General features: G+C 41.1%; 1 protein-coding gene across 1 annotated transcript in view; it reads right to left on the bottom strand.

The window, feature by feature from the left end:
* BMP2K (BMP2 inducible kinase) overlaps positions 1 to 20,432 on the bottom strand; it is a 50,532-nt gene that overhangs the window by 6,042 nt on the left and 24,058 nt on the right. Inside the window, exons 6-15 of the mRNA XM_063415279.1 lie at positions 19,676 to 19,757; positions 18,901 to 19,033; positions 18,000 to 18,103; positions 16,563 to 16,642; positions 15,516 to 15,676; positions 14,059 to 14,219; positions 13,357 to 13,452; positions 12,494 to 12,675; positions 11,546 to 11,703; positions 8,471 to 8,584 (exon numbers count right to left, since the gene is read on the bottom strand). Coding sequence (XP_063271349.1) covers positions 8,471 to 8,584; positions 11,546 to 11,703; positions 12,494 to 12,675; positions 13,357 to 13,452; positions 14,059 to 14,219; positions 15,516 to 15,676; positions 16,563 to 16,642; positions 18,000 to 18,103; positions 18,901 to 19,033; positions 19,676 to 19,757 — 1,271 coding nt within the window. The remainder of the gene's footprint in view (positions 1 to 8,470; positions 8,585 to 11,545; positions 11,704 to 12,493; positions 12,676 to 13,356; positions 13,453 to 14,058; positions 14,220 to 15,515; positions 15,677 to 16,562; positions 16,643 to 17,999; positions 18,104 to 18,900; positions 19,034 to 19,675; positions 19,758 to 20,432) is intronic.

The raw sequence follows: 20,432 nt of genomic DNA, 5'->3' as shown, positions 1-20,432 counted from the left end.
GACTTGGATTTCTACTAGAAGAGAAGGAGCAGGAGGAAAATCAAAACACTCAAGTTTCCACTGGGTAAAGCACATTTTCCCTTGAAATGTCCTCTTGGCCACAGATAGGGTGCATAATGTTACATGTAACACCAGCAACAGCAGCGAGAATTCACGTCCTGGCAAGCACAGAGCCATTGCCCAAAACCTGTGCGCCACTCTGCCCACAAAGGCTGCCACAGCCAGCCTGGCTCTGGGGATGAGCTTCTCACATCTCCAGCATCTGACACCAGCTGGGGCCAGGGCTGCTCCTATTCAAGCAGTTGCTAGAGAACTCTACCCACTGCATTGCACTGGACCACTGACCTCACCCAAAGAAAACGGATGTCTTCCATTTAGGTCTTTGTTACACAAACACTGACATTTAACTATCTCCATGTGTTCAAAGGATTGAAAAAGCTAGAGATGGCTACAGGCACCCACTATTTCTCCAAAAATCATCTTCAGCCAGAATCCAACTCATAACTCATGTTCTTGCAATATATAAAATATTTTTCTCAGCTAATTCCTTCTTTCACAAGGAAACTAGCATGCAACTTCCAGGCCAAGTCAGATTCTTTTCTTTCTATGCTCCAGTTTACGAGAGCCATTTCTTCCAATTTTAAAGGGAATTAACAGCAATTTCCTCATCCATCAGCTTCCTCATTCCTTTGCAGTTACACTTAAAATAATCAAAATTCAGCAGCAATACAATTTATGTAAGGATTTAAAAACAAGATGACCAGAATGACTAAAAACATCAGGTGATTAGGACTTTGAGCTGTTTCTTCTTGCCTTCTGGTGTCAGATTGCTTCTTATCTACTGTAATTTTAAATGCTACATATTTGCTTTACCCACTAAATTAGAATCTGGATTATTCTGCTGCTTACTTTAGATTTCCCAAAGGTACAAGCCTTCACATTGCACTATACAACCCCCGGCCTCCAAATCCTGCTGCTTCCAATATTTACTGGAACACTGTTAGCGTAAATGCAAATAGCTTTAAAAGAAAAAGAGACTACTTCTACCACTTAGACAACAAAAGGCCCAAACCTTTTCTTTATGTCTATAGCCACAAGAGTTTACAGTCCCACAGAACGGTTAGACCTTTGCATCTAATCTCAACATGCAGTAAACAACTAATAAAGCAATCTTTTTTCAAGGAAGAACTGAATCATAGTATTATCTAATACACCTGACTTCCCAAAAGGTTTAAATATTATTTATTAAGTGCTACTACAGTCAGAGTCCCTAGAAAACAAACTGTAACAGGCACTGAGGAGACAGAACCCTCAACTTCTACCAAGAGCCGCTGAGCTGCTTAAGGGGCTGTCTGCGGCACAGAAGGTGCAGCTCTCAGCCCCAGACCTCTCCAGACAGTTGGCACAGCAAAGAGGACGTTTTCCACAGCACACTCAATGCACTGGCACCCCGGCTGCTCCAGCATCCCAACAGACCCCACCTGTTATTCAGAACTGTGATTCTTGCTGGCAACACACAGCAAATGATCTTAGGAATCAGGCATCAAGACAACCCAGCCTTTCCACCCTAAGGTTTCCTCTCTTCAGTCTAACAAGTACAACCTTCAGAGGAACTCGGATGAAGCCAGGAACAATTGACTGAGCAATCCCTCTTGCTGGAGACATGCATCCGCAGCAACACAGAAGCCAGGTTTTCCTGAAGTACAGGAAGTACATGTTTTCCCCATGTACTTGGAGCTTTGAATGCCTCTTCAAGGAAATGCTGAGCACCTTCCTGGCTGACAGAGGCAGACACAGGGGAAGTGTCTGAATAGCCAAGGAGACTACTGAAAGTTTGATGTACGTGTAAATTTTTACTTTGCCCACAGCAGTCTGTCCTGGTCCTAGTCAGTTCTGTGGGCTCTTGCTCTACTGAGGGCAATGCCATGGCAAGATGGCTTTAGCATACACCAGCCTTTGTGCTGGTGGGAATGAGGCAGTCCACAGGAAAGGAAAGCTTAAGGCATGGATTTGTAAACATCTGTCCCTGCAAGTGAGAAAACATGGTCCAAAATATCTGAATTTTGGGCCAGTTAAACACACAGCAAGAAGTTTTTCCCTTCTAACACCATCACAGCAGTCAGTAACTGCATCTCAGCTCAGCAGTGGTTTCCGAAGGTGGTTTCCAAATTTCTAGCTCTTCAGCTGAGATTCCTCCTTCTCCAGTATCTTTGCCAGAGTTACCAAAGTGACTTGCTTATCGCAGCAGGAAACCAGTGTTTAGGTATTATGTACAGACTGGGAATTATCAAACAGCGACTAGAAACTCAAAACCTCCACTAAGAACTCACTATTATCAGAGTTGCAGAGTCAGCACACATGACCCTACATTGACAGTCATCTGGAAAGCAGGCAGCACACAGCAGACAACGTTGTGAATAGCAACTGCTCCCGATACATGGGTTTGAAGAAAACACTTCTACTCCATGAATTATTTCCAGAATGGTGACATCACTGCTCCCAAACTGTACTGTGTCAGGAAAGAACAAGTATCTTCCTTTACCCTTCTGTGTGTGTTGAGGTTAGCCACCTGCTCCAGGCAGAAACTACTCTAAGATACTCATCTTGCACACTTTTAGCCCTACCTGGCCATCCCTGAGGGAACAAACCATCTCTGAACCCACTTTTGCAGCTGCAGGGGCTTCAGGTTAGCTCCAGGAACAGGGATAAAACTGCATCAGACAAGAATCAAAACCAAACCAAAGAAACAAAAACATCCTCCCTAGAACTATCATTTTTTAAACTAAGATACACTACACTTAGTGTAGTTCTTCTACACTACAGTTGCCCCTGCTTCTTTCACTGCTAATGAAGTTAGCAAATGAAATAAAGAGCACTACATACAGAAACAATCTGCCAAAAGGGAAAAGCTCCTGCTTAATGCAATTGAATGCCCTGGCCAAACAGATTTCCAGACTGAACTGTTGTGTCATGTTGATTTCATGCAATCTTGTCAGGCAACACTGCTGCAGAGATGTTCAGATACACATTTATATAGCAATGCTGCACACTGGTGCACATCATCTGCTTGCAATGTGCTGCTCAGATTACCACACTTCTAATCAGGTTTGTAGGTTGTATGGAACAATTGTTCTTTGCTCAAATACAAGCCAGGTGGAACATTTTTAATCACATAAGATCCCAGGTCTTCAAGGAAATTTTCTGTTCCGATGTTCTTTTTCGAGACACAAGATTATAAGAGGATGAATTCCCTCTAACAACTGCAGTAATTACATGCCTTCTGCTGGTTCCTCATTTTAGGGTATCGCGAGGGTAGCCTAAGAGGGGGGCATAAGAGCTTTAAGCTCCCTTGGAATTGAGAACATACTGCCACCATCATTTCATAACAATTTGCCACATGTCAGCCCATGGATTACCAGCGGGCTGCAACTAAATCTGTACCAGTTCTCTGACAGCAACCAGGGCAGCAGCTGCTCAACATCGTAATGGATTTACATGTCTTACCACCTCTATTTTCAAGAGGAAAAAAAAAAGGAAGAATACCACACTTGTGCCTGGCAGCTATTACTGACATTCTTTTAAATAATTATGCTAGAGATTAAAGTGCAATATAAAAAATAGTGCAATGTGCCTATAACTGCTGCAAGAGTTGAAAAAATTAAAAAAAAAACAGTAGATAATTTTTAGGAGAAAATGCAGACCCTTGGCAGAGCCCAGACATACCATTTTAGACCTATGATGGGTGAACAAATTCAGGTTACTTCGGATGTGCTATCTAGAATAGGTGGATTTTAAGATGATCTTGATACAGGGAAATATCCTGAACCTGGATTCAGCAAGCACTATGAATAACTAAAACCACAGCTAAGAAGGTACAGAGTAACATCAGCAAAGCTTTCAATGAGTACAGATATTGACAAGAACATACTCTGCCAAGTTACCTAAACCTGAAATGTTTTATGACAGCCAGATCACTGCACAGGTCTGGGCATCTTTAAACAACCAACATCAGCTGTCAAAGAAACATGAAGTGTTGGCAGGAGCATTTTTGAAGTTGTAAAAGTGGCTCAAGTCTTTTTTGTTTCTTGTGGTCTGGTATTAATAATTTCTTCTTAAATTCTAGCAAGCTGTGTCTCACTTAAAGGCCCAGACTGCACAGTGGTCCCAGGATTCCACAGCCATGGTACAGAACTTGCATTGGTTTGAAACCCTGTTAGAAGCCATACACAAGAAAGAACTGAATGAACAATTATCCCCCCTGTCTGTTCCTGTCAGGACATCCTATGTTTCTGCTGTGACACAGTGCACATCCAGCAACACTTACTGCAGCAGGGGATTCTCAGGGATGTGCACAAGGCTCCAGATGATTCCCATGGCACTGCTGTCTGGCACACAGCTGTCTGGTTTTCTGCAAGATCCACACAGCTAGGACAATACACACACCACAAAGCCCCTCTTATTCCTAGACAGACACCTGCAGTGACCATTTGAAGACACCACCAAGTAGCTGAGTCAGAAGGAAGCTGCTACAGAAAAAAAAACCCTACTTTTATTCAGTCTCTGTACAGACAACAGGCCTGCAGAGGCTCAGAAGTGGTTACCCATGGAGGCTACAAAAACCAAGTGACTTGATCACATCTACAGCATACATGATCTGTACAACATTCAGCAGAACTGTTAATGAGATGACCTGAACCAGAACCCTATCCTAAGCCAGGCAACAGCTCATGGAGATTCTTCCACAGGAGCAAAATGCTTGAAAGAGTTTCAGGCAACATTTCTCAAGATCTCCACTTCTCACACAGCCCATCCATATAATTTTGAGTGTTACCTCAATTCATGTATTCCTTCTGGGAATCACAGTATAAAGCTGAGGGAAGCAAAAGGCCAACTTAGGCTAGCTTCATCCTACAAATCATTAATGTGAATAAATACAAGATGACCAAAGGCACTGAGTACAACTCACCAGTCAACTGTACTCTATTCATGACATTTCCTTCTTACATTTGAGACCAGCACAAAGTGTGTTTCTCCTGAGCTTCTGAAACACTTGATAATAACAAAGGGGATTACAGCACAAGTTGGTTAACACAAACTTGAACCAAAAACTTCCATTCCAAAACGCTGGCCACAGGAGATGTTTTTTCCATTGTCACCATCCAGTTCAGGCATTCCAGAAGCAGGATCTGTTTTCCACATGTGAAGTGCCCCCAGTGCAGGCTATTTAACTGTGATGTCTTCTTTCTCTTTCATTAAGGAGTTTGCAATGTAGAGTTTGTTTCTACCAGATCAAGCACTAGAATTCTTTCTCAGGCCAGGATTCTTTTCCAGTCGTCTTAGGGCACACTACTATTTTCCACAAAAATTCAGGCATGAAGTAGTGTAGCAAGTTTACTTAAGAGAATGCCTTTAACAGGATACACACCAAAGGTGAGACACTGACAGCTTCCACAGTGCTTCCCTATTCCCCAGACTGAGAGGAACTCAACACCTCTTAGCTCATTTCGCATCCCTTTCCCTCTGTGCACACCAAGGGACACAAGTGTTGCTTGTGTAGCTCTCCATTCCCACTGGACAAAAATAAGCACAGAAGATCTAACAGACAAGCAGCTAAAGTCCATCCAGTTCCAGGTTTCTTCTCCTGGTGACCCTTGCAGCAGTGCCAGCCTGACATGGACTCTTTAAATGAATGACAGCACTCTCAGCTCCACAGGAGATATCCCAAATCACAGCAGCACACAGACTTTCCCAGCAATGATCGAAGGTTTCCAGTTCCAGCCTCTGCTCTCCCTTGCCTCACCTTCCCAGACACATGTTAACATACCTGGTGACAATTACTTTGCCAGATTACCAGCACTTGATGTTGGTGAGTCGAAAGACGACACTTGATACTCATCATCTTGCTGCTCTCTCTCAGGAGGTGACAGGAGTCAGGTAATTACTGAGTGAAGAGCTGCTTTCAGCAGAGAACCCTTAAGCCTCCAAAACAGGAGGAATCCTCTGGGTGACTCTACTCAGCCACAATCCACACACACAATTTATACATCAGACCTATGCCACAGCAAGGAAAACCAACCAGAAAAAACCCAACCTTTGATCTGGAACTGTGGTCAATACAGTAGAACACAACTTCAGTAAGAACTGTCACTTTTCAAGAAAGCAAATTTTATTTACTTTAAAGATCTTATAAGGTCAAAATTTCATCTCATTGTAATTCAACAAGTCAGAACTCAGTGGTCAGAGCCCCAGGCAAACAGTGCTAACACTACCCATGTGGCCCAAGACACATTACAATAAAGAAATGAAACTTGTGTTTCAACAAGATCTGAGAGTCTCTCTCACAAATGCTGAAATTGAACTCAAGGTATTAAACTTCTGTTCCACTAGCCAAGCAATCACCTGTCCTTGGAGGCCATGCGTAAGGGACACAGGTAGTTTACTTCTTAGTTACATGCTTCACAATCACAGAGAACAAATCAGAAAGAACAGGTCACACAACTGTGTTAAGTACATGTGGAAATTAAAAATTAGGGAGGGACATTTGACAAGTTTGTCCCAGAGAGCCCTCAGCTAGAAATTAAATATGTCCAAATCAACAGATTTCTTCTTTCCTTATCTGTTTTGCAGTATCTCTTTTCAAGACATTACCTAGAACAGTTCAGTGGGAAACACAAACCAGCTTTTAAAAGATGAATGTTGACATTTAAAGATTTATTGTACCTGATTTTTTTACTAAGTACAATTCACAGTTAACACATATTTAACAATACTTTGCTTGAAACTAAGCCAGTATTTACTCTTATTTAAATGCCAGTTACAAATCCACAGGAAAAAAGGCTATTGTAAAGTGCTTGATTTTTTTCCCAGTGCCACAGCTATCAGTTTACAACCAGCTCAACACATCTCAAACAGCCTGGTTTTTCAGTCATGACTGAATTTCAGGGCATTTTTCCCCCTCTTAATAGAAGCAACTACCTTTTTTTTCCTTCCTCTTTAGTATGTCAAAATTAGAGCTTGGATTCCAAGTAACAAAAATACAGCACATGATAGAATACAGTGAAAGGACATTTGTTACAATCTAAAACTATATTAAAACCATCTAAGAAACCCCAGCAACAGTCAAATGCCTTCTAAGATCTCAGGTGAGGAAAGCAATAAAATAACCTCTGGACACAAGGGTATGGATACTTGGCAGGAGACTGAATACCTGATGGTCCCCATCTTAAATGGAGTGTAAACTATTCCTGTTTGTTTTGCATGTGAATTCAGGCTCACCTCTAAGTCAAAGCAACCTCTGGAATGAAGATGCCATGGAAACTTTTCCAAATAGCACCTGTAGAGCAAACCTTTCTTCACTTAAATGGCTTTCACATGGCACTGAACTACTGAACATGAACAAGGTGAAAGAAAGCAAAGGTGTCCCGACAGAGCAAAACAAAACCACAAACAAAAGTCTAGGGACAGGAGCAGCCATGGGCACAGAGGGATTTTCACCAAAGGCTTTGCCGAACATAACAGCATTACCCTCTCCACCCTTCACCATGGAGCACTGGAGCACTTGCGAGCACTTCGCAGCCCTAGCAGAGCATCTCCAAGAATGCAAGACGGAAGTGAAAGGAAACACAGATAACTATCTTAGGTTGACCCCAGCTGATTTATTTTAAGGCATGTTACCTGAGCTGTTGAACTTCCATAAGAACAGTCTTTACAGGTCATACTAAGGCACCCTTATCACACAAGAACTCGCAACAAAACCCAAGTGGCTCCAGAATTGACTGATGCTCCTTTTACCATTCAACTACCATACAGCCTTCACTTTGTCAAACGTACCAAAATAAATACTAAAGTGCTGATCAACCAAATGTTAAAATTGTTGCAAGTTGCAGGATGATAAAGTTTCCCACTCACAATGCCCACATAACACATTATTTTTACTTCCATTCAAGGTAAACATAGTTAAAGCTTAACTGAAAAGCAATAATGAATGCCCACCCTCCCCATGTATAGGCAATGTAAAATGTTTCTGTTTGACTCAACTTGTACCAAAACTGTGCATTAAATGCAGCAAAGCCTATTGTCTTCACTTGGCTGGACAAATGAACTACAGAAACAGTGTGAGGCAGAAACAGACTACAGGGAAGTAGCAAAATTTGGTGTTAGCAAGGAATTTCTCTTCAGCAAAAACACTTGTGATTCTGCTCAGGTGATCCCCATTGCACTGGCCCAGCAGAACTACACCCTACAGTCTGTCCCAATGCTCCACAGGCACCAGGAGCTGGATGCACAAATAGTTTTAGCTGGCGGTAATGAACACACCCACACATCCCTTCAACCCATGTGCTGTTAGAGGCAGCCAAACCCTTTGCCATACTTTGGTCACTGAACTGCTGTGCATACTTCAGCAGATACATACACCTACAGGTATGTATGCATACAGCTTCGAGGTAATCATGTCACAGATGGAACTTGCCTTGCTGAGAAATGAAAGGAACAGAACCAAAGGGATCTTCAGGAGCACTTGTCTGTGAAGCAGCATGTGGCTCCACATTCTTATCTGGAGATGCCCTCCTGTCCATCAGCCTGTCTGTAAAAAACAAAATGAAACAGAACAAAAAATAAAGTAAAATAAAATAAAAATGGCAGGACTTACACTACACAAAGCTATGCACTTTGGGTGAGGGAGGAATATCTTCTCCGGTAGGGGGTTTGACAAAGGCTTGTAAGAAGCACAGCTCTTGCCTGCACAGCTGGTCTGGGCAGCTCCTTCCTACTGCAAGGACACAGGCAGAGTGCCTGGAAGGCTCTGCGTGCACACCTGTCCCTGCTGGAGCACCAGCAAACCTTTGAATGGTTTGCTATGAAACATTGCTTTTCATGCAATGCTATGAAAACTGGGCTGGGTTTTTTTTTTTCCCAGTGAGAAAACAGATTCCCTTTCTTCGCTCCCAATTCTGCACAGATGATTAAGTGGTTACAGAAGCTGTTTAAGAAATCTATTTCACAATGCTGTCAGAAATGCAGCATCAGATGTCACTTCTGGCCCATCACTAACTGATGGATCACAGCCACACCAACAGAGAAACAACAGCCAGGAGCTCCAGTATGTCTGTCTGTGTCACAGCTCTCCACAGAGGTGCTTGGTTCAGAAATCCATCCAATTGCACTTTTACTGCAACCAGCACCATTCTAGTAGGAAAACACTCAACAAGTATAAGCAATGTATCCTGTCCTAGGAATTGGATCCCCTTTTACAAGAGAAGTGATTAATCATCCCAGCAGTAGCCACCACTGCACACACTGATATTAAGCCCTTCAACATGAAATCTGATGGTAATGCAACCTGACAAATTCTAGCAACATCTTCATCCTGTAACAAAGGCTTTGTATATTTACTTTAAAAACATTTGTCAGATTTAGAAACATCTTTAATTTATGTATAAAGGATCAACAATATCAACTAGGCTTCTGAGAAGAGAAAGAAAGGATTCATGTTTTGAACACTAGTCAGCACCACACACCACTGTATGTGAGTTATAAAGTACAGGACAGCAGTTGGCTTTAGTAACAGAAAAATAGAAGCACTGATCAAATCTGCATCTGCAGTTCTCTTTTCTCTAGATGGCAAAGCTACTTCGTACTCAACAACCTTTTTCCCTCATAGTAGATAACCTACATCTAACTCAGCCTTCAACATTAATACACCTCTAAGGAAATTCCAGTAAGTCTTTTGCAGTTGAAGACAATTTTATAGGTACAAGACTTAATTTTACAATAAATCTCCTCATCTCTCATTATTCCAGCCAAGTCTGAGAAAGTACCAGTAGACAACATGAAGTATTTTTATTTCTGCTTTGACTGCAACAAAGGCATTAACACTGCCAAGTATGCTCATATGATCTTTGGCAAAACACCCTCTGTATCAAAAAGCCAAGTTAAAAGGTCTCTGAAGGCTGTGACGTGCTTTATCTACATGCACACAGACACAAACCACCAGTGCTCCCCCCACTCTGAGGGACACCAAGACCCAGGAGCTCAGAGCAGCTGTAAGGCAGCCCCCATCCGTACAGACAAGGCTGCCATCTGCTGCTGACAAGGGAGTAATTTGGGGTTATTTCTGCATTTTCTCTATGTGCGTGACCAAAATTCTGAATGCTGGTTACTGCTGAGCAGGGCTGTGCTGTTTGGTTTAGTTTCCTTCTCAGATACAGCATATCAAATGTGTTACCATACCCAGCTCTCCTGTGCACTGAATTATCTTGAAGAGCTGAGCCCAAAATGTGTCTTGGTTATTGTCTTCTTTGGAACTTGCATTTGTTCAAAACCTGTGGCTTAAACAAATCAATCTCATCCAACTTACATAAATACGGCCAGCAGTTACAGATTCTGAAAGTGGGTGGTGTTGTGCTGACCTTTGGTACAAACTAACCTGCTCCAGATTCACAAGTGCATTATTTCAAAAGACTGAGGGCCACATTTCGAAAAAGCATGCTTACAGATATTCAATTCTACTACTGAATCAAATCCTTAACTTGGATTTGGAAGGAATGCTTAATTTCAGCTAGTACATTAGCCATTTTTCCCAGCTACCAGTGAGACATCTGACTGTAAAATGTGTGTAGGCTACATTCCCATCTCAAAAACAGGAGTCCGATTCGATCCACACAGCATACAAGTGAAAACTAACAACCAGAGTTTCACAAACGAACCCACCCAGTCACTTTCCTAAAGGATTAACAGGTAATGTGCACATCCAATAAAAAAATACTCAAATGAAGGCAGTATTTTTTTCAATTACTCAAAATTCAACTTTACTGTACTTGTAACTGCAAGAAACTTGCTGATAGACAGCCAAGCATATACAATCTGTTTTTTAACATTGTCACATCTTCCAAGTTCCACTGAAAATCTTATGTCAACAAAACCATTTATAGGAAGAGCAACTAACAAGCATGTGTTCAGCAACTGAGAACAGAAAGTAATTTCAAGTAAAAACCATGGAGATAACTGACTTCATGAGGAAAAAGTTTATTCAACTATTGCCATATCAGTACAATAAACCAGCCCTTACATATAGCCACTCAAAAAGGACAATACAAAACATTAACATAATGTAATAGATCAGTTTTCTTTCAGGCATTTTCAAAGGACATATCAGACCCACACAATCTTCTGCTCTGGTGTGCAAGAAAAAAGCTGGAAAGGAATAAAGCAAGCAGCCAAAATTCTCTTCCCATCTGACAACATACCTCTGTTGTTGATAGTCTCTTGGCAATGATGGTGACACAAGCAGTGTAGAAGAGCTAAGATACTATCATTTCTGCAGTAACTGAGCCAGTAACTACCAGTTTCAGATGGTGAATTCCTATTGCATGTTTTCAAAAAGGAAAAGGAAAGGAAGACAGGCCCAACTGCGCCCTCAAATGCTCAGAAAGAATGTTCTGTACAGAGCCTGCACAGTCCTTGGACAAGCAGGTGTTGGAACTGCTGAGCAATCACAGAGCCCTCATTTACTGAGAAGCAAAGTAAGCCTTCAAGTGTCCCTTACTTGATCTTAGTAGGTCAAACTCTCTGTCCAGCAGCTCCTCCTCTGTCAACTTGGAAAAATTGTCCTCTCCAAATGGGTTCCAACCTGACATATCAGGCGGGTTACTGATGTTCTGCTTCGGGTAATTGGCAATCGCTTCAGCATCAGGAACACCTGACCTGTAAGAGTCAGTTCAAGGAAGCAAATAAAGAGAAACATGACAGGACTGGTTATCAGGGTCAAAATCTAAGATGCTTCATAGTGACAAGTTTGACATGCAAGCAGCACACATGTTAAGAGCTCATCCCAAAAAATCTGAAGGCCAGTTTAAAAGAAGCCTAATAGGAACCTAAAATATATAACCTGGCTTCTGACATCAGTGAAACTGGACATATCTGTAGGGGTTTTTTATTTTAAAATCAGAAAGAGATTTTTCATTACATACACTGTTGTTCACAAGAATTAAAGCAGAAGTCATCATTTATTATAAGCAAAGGCAGGTCCAAGGGCCACTGCTCAGGGATTGTATCTCTTATGAGGTGTACATCGTGTTACATACTCAGGTCGCATTTCTGAGCACAGGAGTTGGCAGCCCTAGCACATCAAGACCAACTACAAAGTTGCTCTTAACAGGGTGTTTGAAACTCCTTTCAGATGCACATAACCTCATTCAGCATAGGCTACTGACCATCCTAAGGGAAGTGGTTAGCAGTCAGTTCCTGGAGTAATTCTATGAACAAGAAATACTGGACAACAGATACTTTAAGAAATTGTACCAGGCTCATCTGTTAACAAACATTCTCACTGCTCCCAAAATATCCTTTATCACTGAACACCCACTGTCCAACTCTAAGTAATCTCTTACTACCAAAGCAAGTAACTTCTGAGAAAAGGATTTGGCAGTGCTAATCACAATTAGTAATGTAAGCCACAAGTAACCCCCAAGCTCAGCTGAGCCATAATTCTCACCTGTTTGTAGGGTAGGGAGGATCTGCCACTGTTCCACTATGCACTGGGAGTGACCTGGGGTAGGAGATTAAGGCTGGTGCAAGGTCTTGTGGAGAGGTGATATATTCAGGGGACTGCACCTGCTGTGCCCGCTGCTGAGCCAGCACCTGCTGCTGCAGGAGAGTCTGCTGGTACTGCTGCACCTGGGGAAATCAGGGCTGTGTTACCAGAACACGCACATGCTGGCTGAAACTCTTCTACCAAGTATCAGTGCTGCTCTTGCAGCCAAACACACCCACCACCACCCTCCAGAACACCCAGGCATAGAGAAACCACATCAACGGGTCAGTAAGACTGCTTATCTTTTCCAGTGTATTACCACTTAGATTTTTGTAATTATTGCAACCCAAATATATGCTACTGCAGCACTGCTAATTGCATTTTCATCATACTCTATTCTTAAATCTTAACATACGATTTCAGGACAATTTCTCCAGATCTTTAAAAAACAAGCTATGGCAGTTAGCTCTATTGCTTTTCAAGTAAGAATTGGACATTACTGTCTTCAGTCACTTTGTTGAGTAACATGTATTTGCTGCTGTGGCTAGTACTGGAACCATTAACCAAGTATGTTTCAAATGAGCACAGACTCTTCTTATGAAACTTGGGATAGATCCCATCCTATTATTAATACAAGTTTAACTCCAGAGAAGCTAGCTTGGATAACTTTCCACCAGCAAAATATTATTTTAGATGCCAAACTGTACATTATTTACCATGTCCACAGCTCAGCCCAACTAGGCAGGCACTTCTCTTACTGCATCTACATAAGAAATTTACAAGCACAGGCCATATTTTAAGACTGTATCATCTCTGTGACATACCATGGCAGGATACTGTAACTGGGCAGGCTGCTGCTGGTACACAGATTGCAGCAACAGCTGCTGCTGGACTATCTGTTGGTGCACTGCTTGGTGATACTGGAAAGACAAAAAATTGCTTTAAAAAGCAATGATGCCCCCTCAGAAATAAGCAGGTATTGTAATTAATGCTTCTTCTGACTATCACATCTATGACTCCACCGCATTTTTGAATTAAGAGATCATATAATCAAGAACCAGCTTGCAATTCAGTCACTGCCCTTCAATCAGTCTGTTTGGAAGCTTTTTCCTTCCCCCACTCCCCAGCCAACTCTTAACAAAACAAAACAATTCAGAAAAAAATCAGACTACATATTCAGCTCTGGTGCACGCACAACCACCTTACTGCAAGCACCGTCATCATCCATAATCACTCCTAACATTTATCCCGAGCTCCTTTACACACAGGTAAAGCCTTGAAGTCACACAGTGGTGATGCAAAGCAAGATGGAATTCAGGGTCAAACTGTAAGAACACAGCACTAGGCAAGCAACTTTCTACGACAAACATTACAGGGCCAATGAAGGGATAAAGCAATAGTAAGAAGGGACAGGAGTTATTTTAGCTGGAAAAGTACAGACAGAAGTGCTGAACTGGCACATGATTCCAAGGGTTATTAACACACACAACATGTCTCAGACGCTTGTCTAACAGATCTGACTGTACCTGCTGGATATAAGCATCCTGCATGGCAGGCTGGTGATGGAAGTGGTGCAGCTGCTGCAGTCTCCAATCTCCCTGCTGCAGCTGCTGGAGGACCCTGTGCTGCTGTGGGGTGGTCCCTTGGGACTGTGACATGTCTTGTCCGTTTCCTGGTCTCGTGCTTCCTATGACAGACAGGAACACTACTGACAACCAGACCCCTCTGCTTCAGTCAGAGCTCTCCCTGGCAGTTTTTCACCTTAAGCTGACACTGTCCGTCAGCTTCTCTTCCCAGTCTGACAACCAGGACACCTGGCAAATACCAAGTTGACTTCTTTAAAAGTAATTCCAGTCATGCAAATGAACCATTTCTATATGCAAGATGTTGGAAGCTTCCCCATGTCTCATAACAGCAAGCTGTGTTCCAGACTTCTGCTTTACTAACACTTAAGTTACACACTGCAGGATCTCAAACCCTTATCTCAAAGCATACTGCTTTCAATGTTCAACACAGGTGTATTTTGAATTTTTTTCCCCAAGGAATATATTAGCTCATACCAAACTCCCTTAAACAGAACACCTGATTAATTTTGCCACTCAATTGCTTTTGCACATTTTAAGAGACAGGTACTACCAGAAATTTCTCTCTTGCACACTCTGTTCTATATTCTAAAGTGCCCATCAAAGATCTGCTCCTTGTCATAACAGAAAAAACTTTTCAAGTTGGATGTTATGGGGATCCCACTAGTAAAAAGTACTTATACCTGGGACACAAACATTCTCAGTGGCCTTTTGAGACTTTTCCAATACCATCCCTGAAACTACTCTTCCTTTTCTGCAGCAGACACATAACAGCATGAAATGCAATTAGAAAGTGTTCTAGGTACAAATGTCAACTGTTTAAGTGAGTATTTATCAGAGCCATAACTCTTTCTGAATGAGAAAAGAATTAGGATTTTTCAAAAACCCATTTCACTTGACTGAATCTCCTCTAGTTCCTCCTGCACCCACAGTGCCATGTGGAATGAATCTGTCAGTCATGAGACAAGTGACATGGTTCCAGTCCACAAATACCACCAACATATTGGTGCTATCTCATGGCTTCGTGAGGCACAGGATAATATTTTTTCCCACTACAACAAAACCAGTTTGATACAGAAGGGCTCTGTACTTTTTGTGAATTATTCGCAAGCCAAAACAAGCATGAACTTCTGTCTGCAGTGGGCAAGCTCATTCCAAAACCAGTGTTAAGCACAAGGAAAAAACATTTTCACTTCTCAATCTGCATTTAGTTTTTGTGACACCTCAAATTTACAACTCATACATTTAGAGTATTTCAGAAAAGACAACAATTTGGTTTTTGGTACATAACAAGTAAGACTGATAAAACTGAGTTTAAAATGTTATCTCTAGTAGAGCAAGAAAAAGAATAGAGGCACAGTTGCATTTTTATTTTGGTCCATCCTTAGACTTTAAGTTACCTTTTTGCCCATGATTATCAAATTCCCCAGGAACTTGTACTTTGACAGGAGTTGCTGAGCTCTGGATCGCCAGCACACTGGAAGGGACACTGCTTGAACTGGCCTTTGGTCTTTGTCGTGGTGTAATTGAGGTTTCTGTTGGTCCAACAGCATCTGTTATTCTGAAAGGGTAATTTTTCCCAAGTAAGATACTTGATGAAAAGACAACTATTTCTACTTCAAATCTGACACAGTACATCTCTTATGATGAGATGTCTTATGCTGAGTTATGTCTTAATCATGTGCTACGCTACTTCTGCACTGCATGTAAGTATCTTAAAATTCATTTCCTAAAACTCCAGTCCTGTGCTTGAGTCCACACCGCTACCATTAGAAATAGGACTACAGTTCATATGTACAAGAAATAAGACAAAGGAAAACATTACATGTTAGGCCTAATTATTTCTACTTCTACTAATTTCTCATGGTTTTGTTATCTTTTTTTGCAAACAGAGCTGATAACTATAGCTGAATGTAAAAGTATCTGAGTCACACATGCTGGTAGATTCAAACCCAAATAACTTCCATTAACAAGGAATGAAAGAGTAAAGGATTTATCCAGCATCAGCCTTAAGTGCATACACACTAGATCATAGCAGAAATCAGAAGCATGAAGAGGAATTTCCAAGGTTTGTTTTTACTAACAATGACAATAAAGTGAGTATTTTTCCATAAAAATTTCAATTTGTCAAAAAAACCCCAAACAACAAAAAACCAAAAAAAAACCCCTAAAAAACCCCAAACAAAACAAAACAACCCCACCAAAAAAATACCAAACCCCATTTATGTTCAACATATCAGTTTCTTTCCTTGGATTCTCAATAAAATGAAAAAAGCAATGAAGTGGAATCCAAACAGGCTTGAAGCTCTTAGAAATACAGTTTATCTAATGACGTCTACTGAGGTAATATTTCATTTATTAATGAGCATATGAGAACAGATTTTAAACAAACATATAGCTTAACAACATTAGGAGAAAGAAAATGTAATGTCATATCCTCTGCTCACCTTGCTTTTATTTGGCTTTTTCTAGCAGCTGCCTCACTAGCCGTCATGGGTTCAGGAAGAGTTGAAGGGACAGGAGAATTCTTGGGAAAAACAAATTTGAGTAAATTAAAAAAACACAATCCTGAAAGAAAAAAATTCATTACACATTGAAGAGGAATACTTGGATTCAAGACCTCCACATTACAAGGGTTTAACTTAATAGCATCTCTATATCCTCTCAAAGTGTTGCAGAAGTAAAGCAGAAGAACCTGACTGGTCTGACTCTTTTGTCATCTGCTTTGCTTCATTTACACTGCCAGCTATCAACAAAAAAGTACATGTTCTCCAAGCACTTTTGTGTGACTGCACAGAGACTTACTTCAGTCTCAAGCTCAAAAGCAAAGCCCAGTCTTTGGAGGAAACTCTTTTTAGCACACTCTGATCTTCCAACAGAACACAAATTCCAGCAAACCATGTAGCACCAAGGCTTCAATGGGCTTTTATCTTACTCCTACCTCAATCACATTCACAAATGAATTCCACATCACCTAGACTCTGTTTTACAAGGAGCATGGCAGTTTGGGACAAAGGAGGAAATTCATCATCTCTAATGGCAAATGCACATAACGAATGCAAATCTAAATCTGGTCACAAATAACAGAGACAGTTAATTAGCAAGTATTTCAACACTTCCTGGTTTATTTTGGTCTGTTTTTCCAAAAGGCAACTCTCAAATTTACTGAGAACCTCCTTCTACAATGTTAACGGAAAAAAGGAATTCAAAGGGATCTCAGAAAATTCATTCTTCTGCCTCTGAAGACAGAGACTAATAGAACTGATACCTGTTGGAAACTCAATTTTGAGATGGATTTTTTCTAATACTCGTCTTGAAAACCACTACATAACACTCAACACTAGCTGAATGTCCCCAAATTCCATTGCACTGCAGATGTAATTATATCTGTGAAGCAAGTGATCTTGGAGACCAAGCTCAGACCTCCATGGAAAGCAAGACTAAGAAGGCAGGCTGACTCAAGTACTGCTCTTTTGCTTTACAACTCACTGGAGCCCTTCCAATGGACTAACACAATTGCTAAGGACACCTAAGCAAAGGGTTTATCCAGAGCAAACATACATGCTCTCGACACTCCATTTACATCATTAAGGCTTCTACAGTCAACAAAGTTAATACCTGTAAATTTCATGTTGATTGCATTAAGAGATTACTAATGGTTAAAAATCTTAAACCAGGTATTGGTATGGTATCAATATAGTCCACAAAGCTAGGCCCCAAAATTAAGAAGATATTTTGTTAATGGAGAGCTCATACTGTGTGTACACAACATCAGCTTGATGTGTTCTCTGCTCTGTGTTACCTTTAGGAACCAGGCCTATGTGATCTCTCAGCTCACCTGACAGATTTCACTGAAAATTCAGAAGGAAGTCAAGAGTACTTACATTAATATTAGACACTGGACACTCCTTTTTGGCAATTTTAAAGGCAAAGTAAGATACTTGAAAGATATCAGGTCTCTGCTCTTGATCTGGTTCAAGCATATATCCTGCAAAAATTGATAATTGTTTCTCAATTGTGAATGTGCACTCAAAAAAGTGGTTTAGATTTGGATGGCCTATTATATAAAAGCATAAACTATGTGGTCAACATATCCATAACTTAATATTAAAAGAACTCATTCTCAAACCTTTTGAATTTTTCGTATGATGTCCATCTCTTTCAAGTAAGCCTACTCTAAGCTGAAAACAAACACAATGCTGATGATTACCATAAATATTAGCTCCCACATCTCTGTGCCAAGGTAACGGATGAATCACAAGGTTCAGAGTTGATTCTTGTCCAAAATTTTCTTTCACACACTTTGTGCTTCCAAACTTTTGCCAGAGGTCACGTCTGACACTTGGGATTGCACAATATTTTCCAGACTTTTGTTCTGGTGTAAATCATGCAACTACTATTGAAATTGTCCCCAGTGCAATTAATCTCAGCACTTCAAGTTTATCTAAGCACAACTGTTCAACTTCGACAGAAAATACTGTCAGCAGTCTGACGTTCCACGGAAAAGACACACTTAAGGGCAAAAAGCATGAATAAATAGAGCTAAATAATAAATACAAGCACTCTTTGCATTCTCCATTTTTCTTTGGGATTTAGAGACCCTAAGGAAAAAAACCCCATCCTTGAGTCCTAGATAAACCAAAAGGTTCCCTAAGCTTGAACAAACACTCTTGGGGAGTTGAGAGGCACAGTTGAACGTGGCAGGTCTTTACACCAATGGTGCTTAGCAGCAACTTTGCTGGCTTTATGAGATGGAAGAGTTGCTGCCAGTGCCTGTGTACTTACTTATCAAGCAGTGAACACTGTGGGAGAATTGTGAGCCATCCGGGATAGTAAAGCTTCCATCGCAAATGGCAACCTGACTTTCTCCAAATGGAAGTGAAAAGAAGCAGAGCTTATACAGCAAGCAGCCCAATGCCTGTAATGGAAACACGAGCCCTGTGAGGGGATGAGAGCAAGCCCTTACTACAACAGGGCAGCACTAATAAGATACTGCACCCTGACTACAGTGGATGTTCACATGCTGTGTAGGAGCTGCACTCTGGAACACAGCTGATGTGACAACCTGATGGATCAAATGCAGCTCTAAAAACACTTGCTCTTCCACCGATTCCTGTACCAAGCAGACCAAGTACAAAACCAGAGTGCACCAAGAGCTGCATTCTCAGTGTAGTATCACCCACAGATATCACTACACTTTGCACTAAATTTTGCATTTTTTTCTTCTCTGCACATCAACTAATAAAAATACCTTTCTTGATCACGCTGGCAACAGGTTCCCATAAGAGATCACTGGGAGCTATCAGGCAGAAACTAGAGCCAACATAAGAAGAGATGTTCTAAATCACATCTCCCTTCCCTTAAATTAAAAAACCAGCAAACATGGGATTCATTTTATATACAAAAATGTAACTACTCAAGATATCTCTACTGTTCTGCGTTCTACAGCTGCCCAATGTATTTCATTTTCCAATAATTAATTTTTCAGCAGTCAATGCTGGTTTTATTCCCCCCTTCCTTAACCAGTCCCATATATCATACTACCCAATTTTTTGCTTACCCAGATATCTGCCTTGGTAGTAATTGGCTTTCCTCCATACAGATTGATCATCTCAGGAGCTCTGTATGATAGTGTAGTGTATCTAGCAATATAAAATAGAGAGGTCATAGCTAAAATCTTGCCTCAGAACAGAGAGGGTGCTTTCCCGAACCGCCATGCACACACCAATCAAACAAGTTTCAGACATGCACCTGGAATTGTTCTGCATGATTCCAAGTCACTATGGCATTTGCAGCATCACAAATAATATCTGGAGCAGCAATATGAACTATCATACACAAGAATAAGTATTAAGTCAGGTAAAATTTGCTTTTAGTGTTATTCCCCTGAAGCACAGACTTTTGCCCCAGTGACTGCATACACAGCCAGTCACCTGACCTGGAATAACTGCAGGGTCCTAAAAGGGCTACCCCTATCTCACACTGAAACCTACAGAATGCAGATTTCAAAACACTAACATCCCAAGGCAACTGCTATACTGGTACTTCAAATACTTCAGAGCTGGAAAAACCCTGTATCACTTCGGGCCTTGAAAACAAGCACCCTGTATTGACCCTCTGCAGTAGTTAACCTACAAGGGCAAAACCAAAATAATATAGGTTTTCAAGAGTGTGTCTAAGAAAAGTTGGAATATTTTTCTGATCAGTCTTAGGAGAATGGACATAGACCATACTCTGCAAATGAGACTCTACATAAATCCACTGCAGTGCTTATTTGCATCAGTTCTTGATATCTTAGCAAGTATTTGCTTAGCAGT

Source organism: Prinia subflava, chromosome 18 (assembly GCF_021018805.1).
Source record: "Prinia subflava isolate CZ2003 ecotype Zambia chromosome 18, Cam_Psub_1.2, whole genome shotgun sequence".
NCBI lineage: Eukaryota > Metazoa > Chordata > Aves > Passeriformes > Cisticolidae > Prinia > Prinia subflava.
Note: the sequence above shows the minus strand (reverse complement) of the source record. Positions and strands in the feature narration are given on the sequence as shown.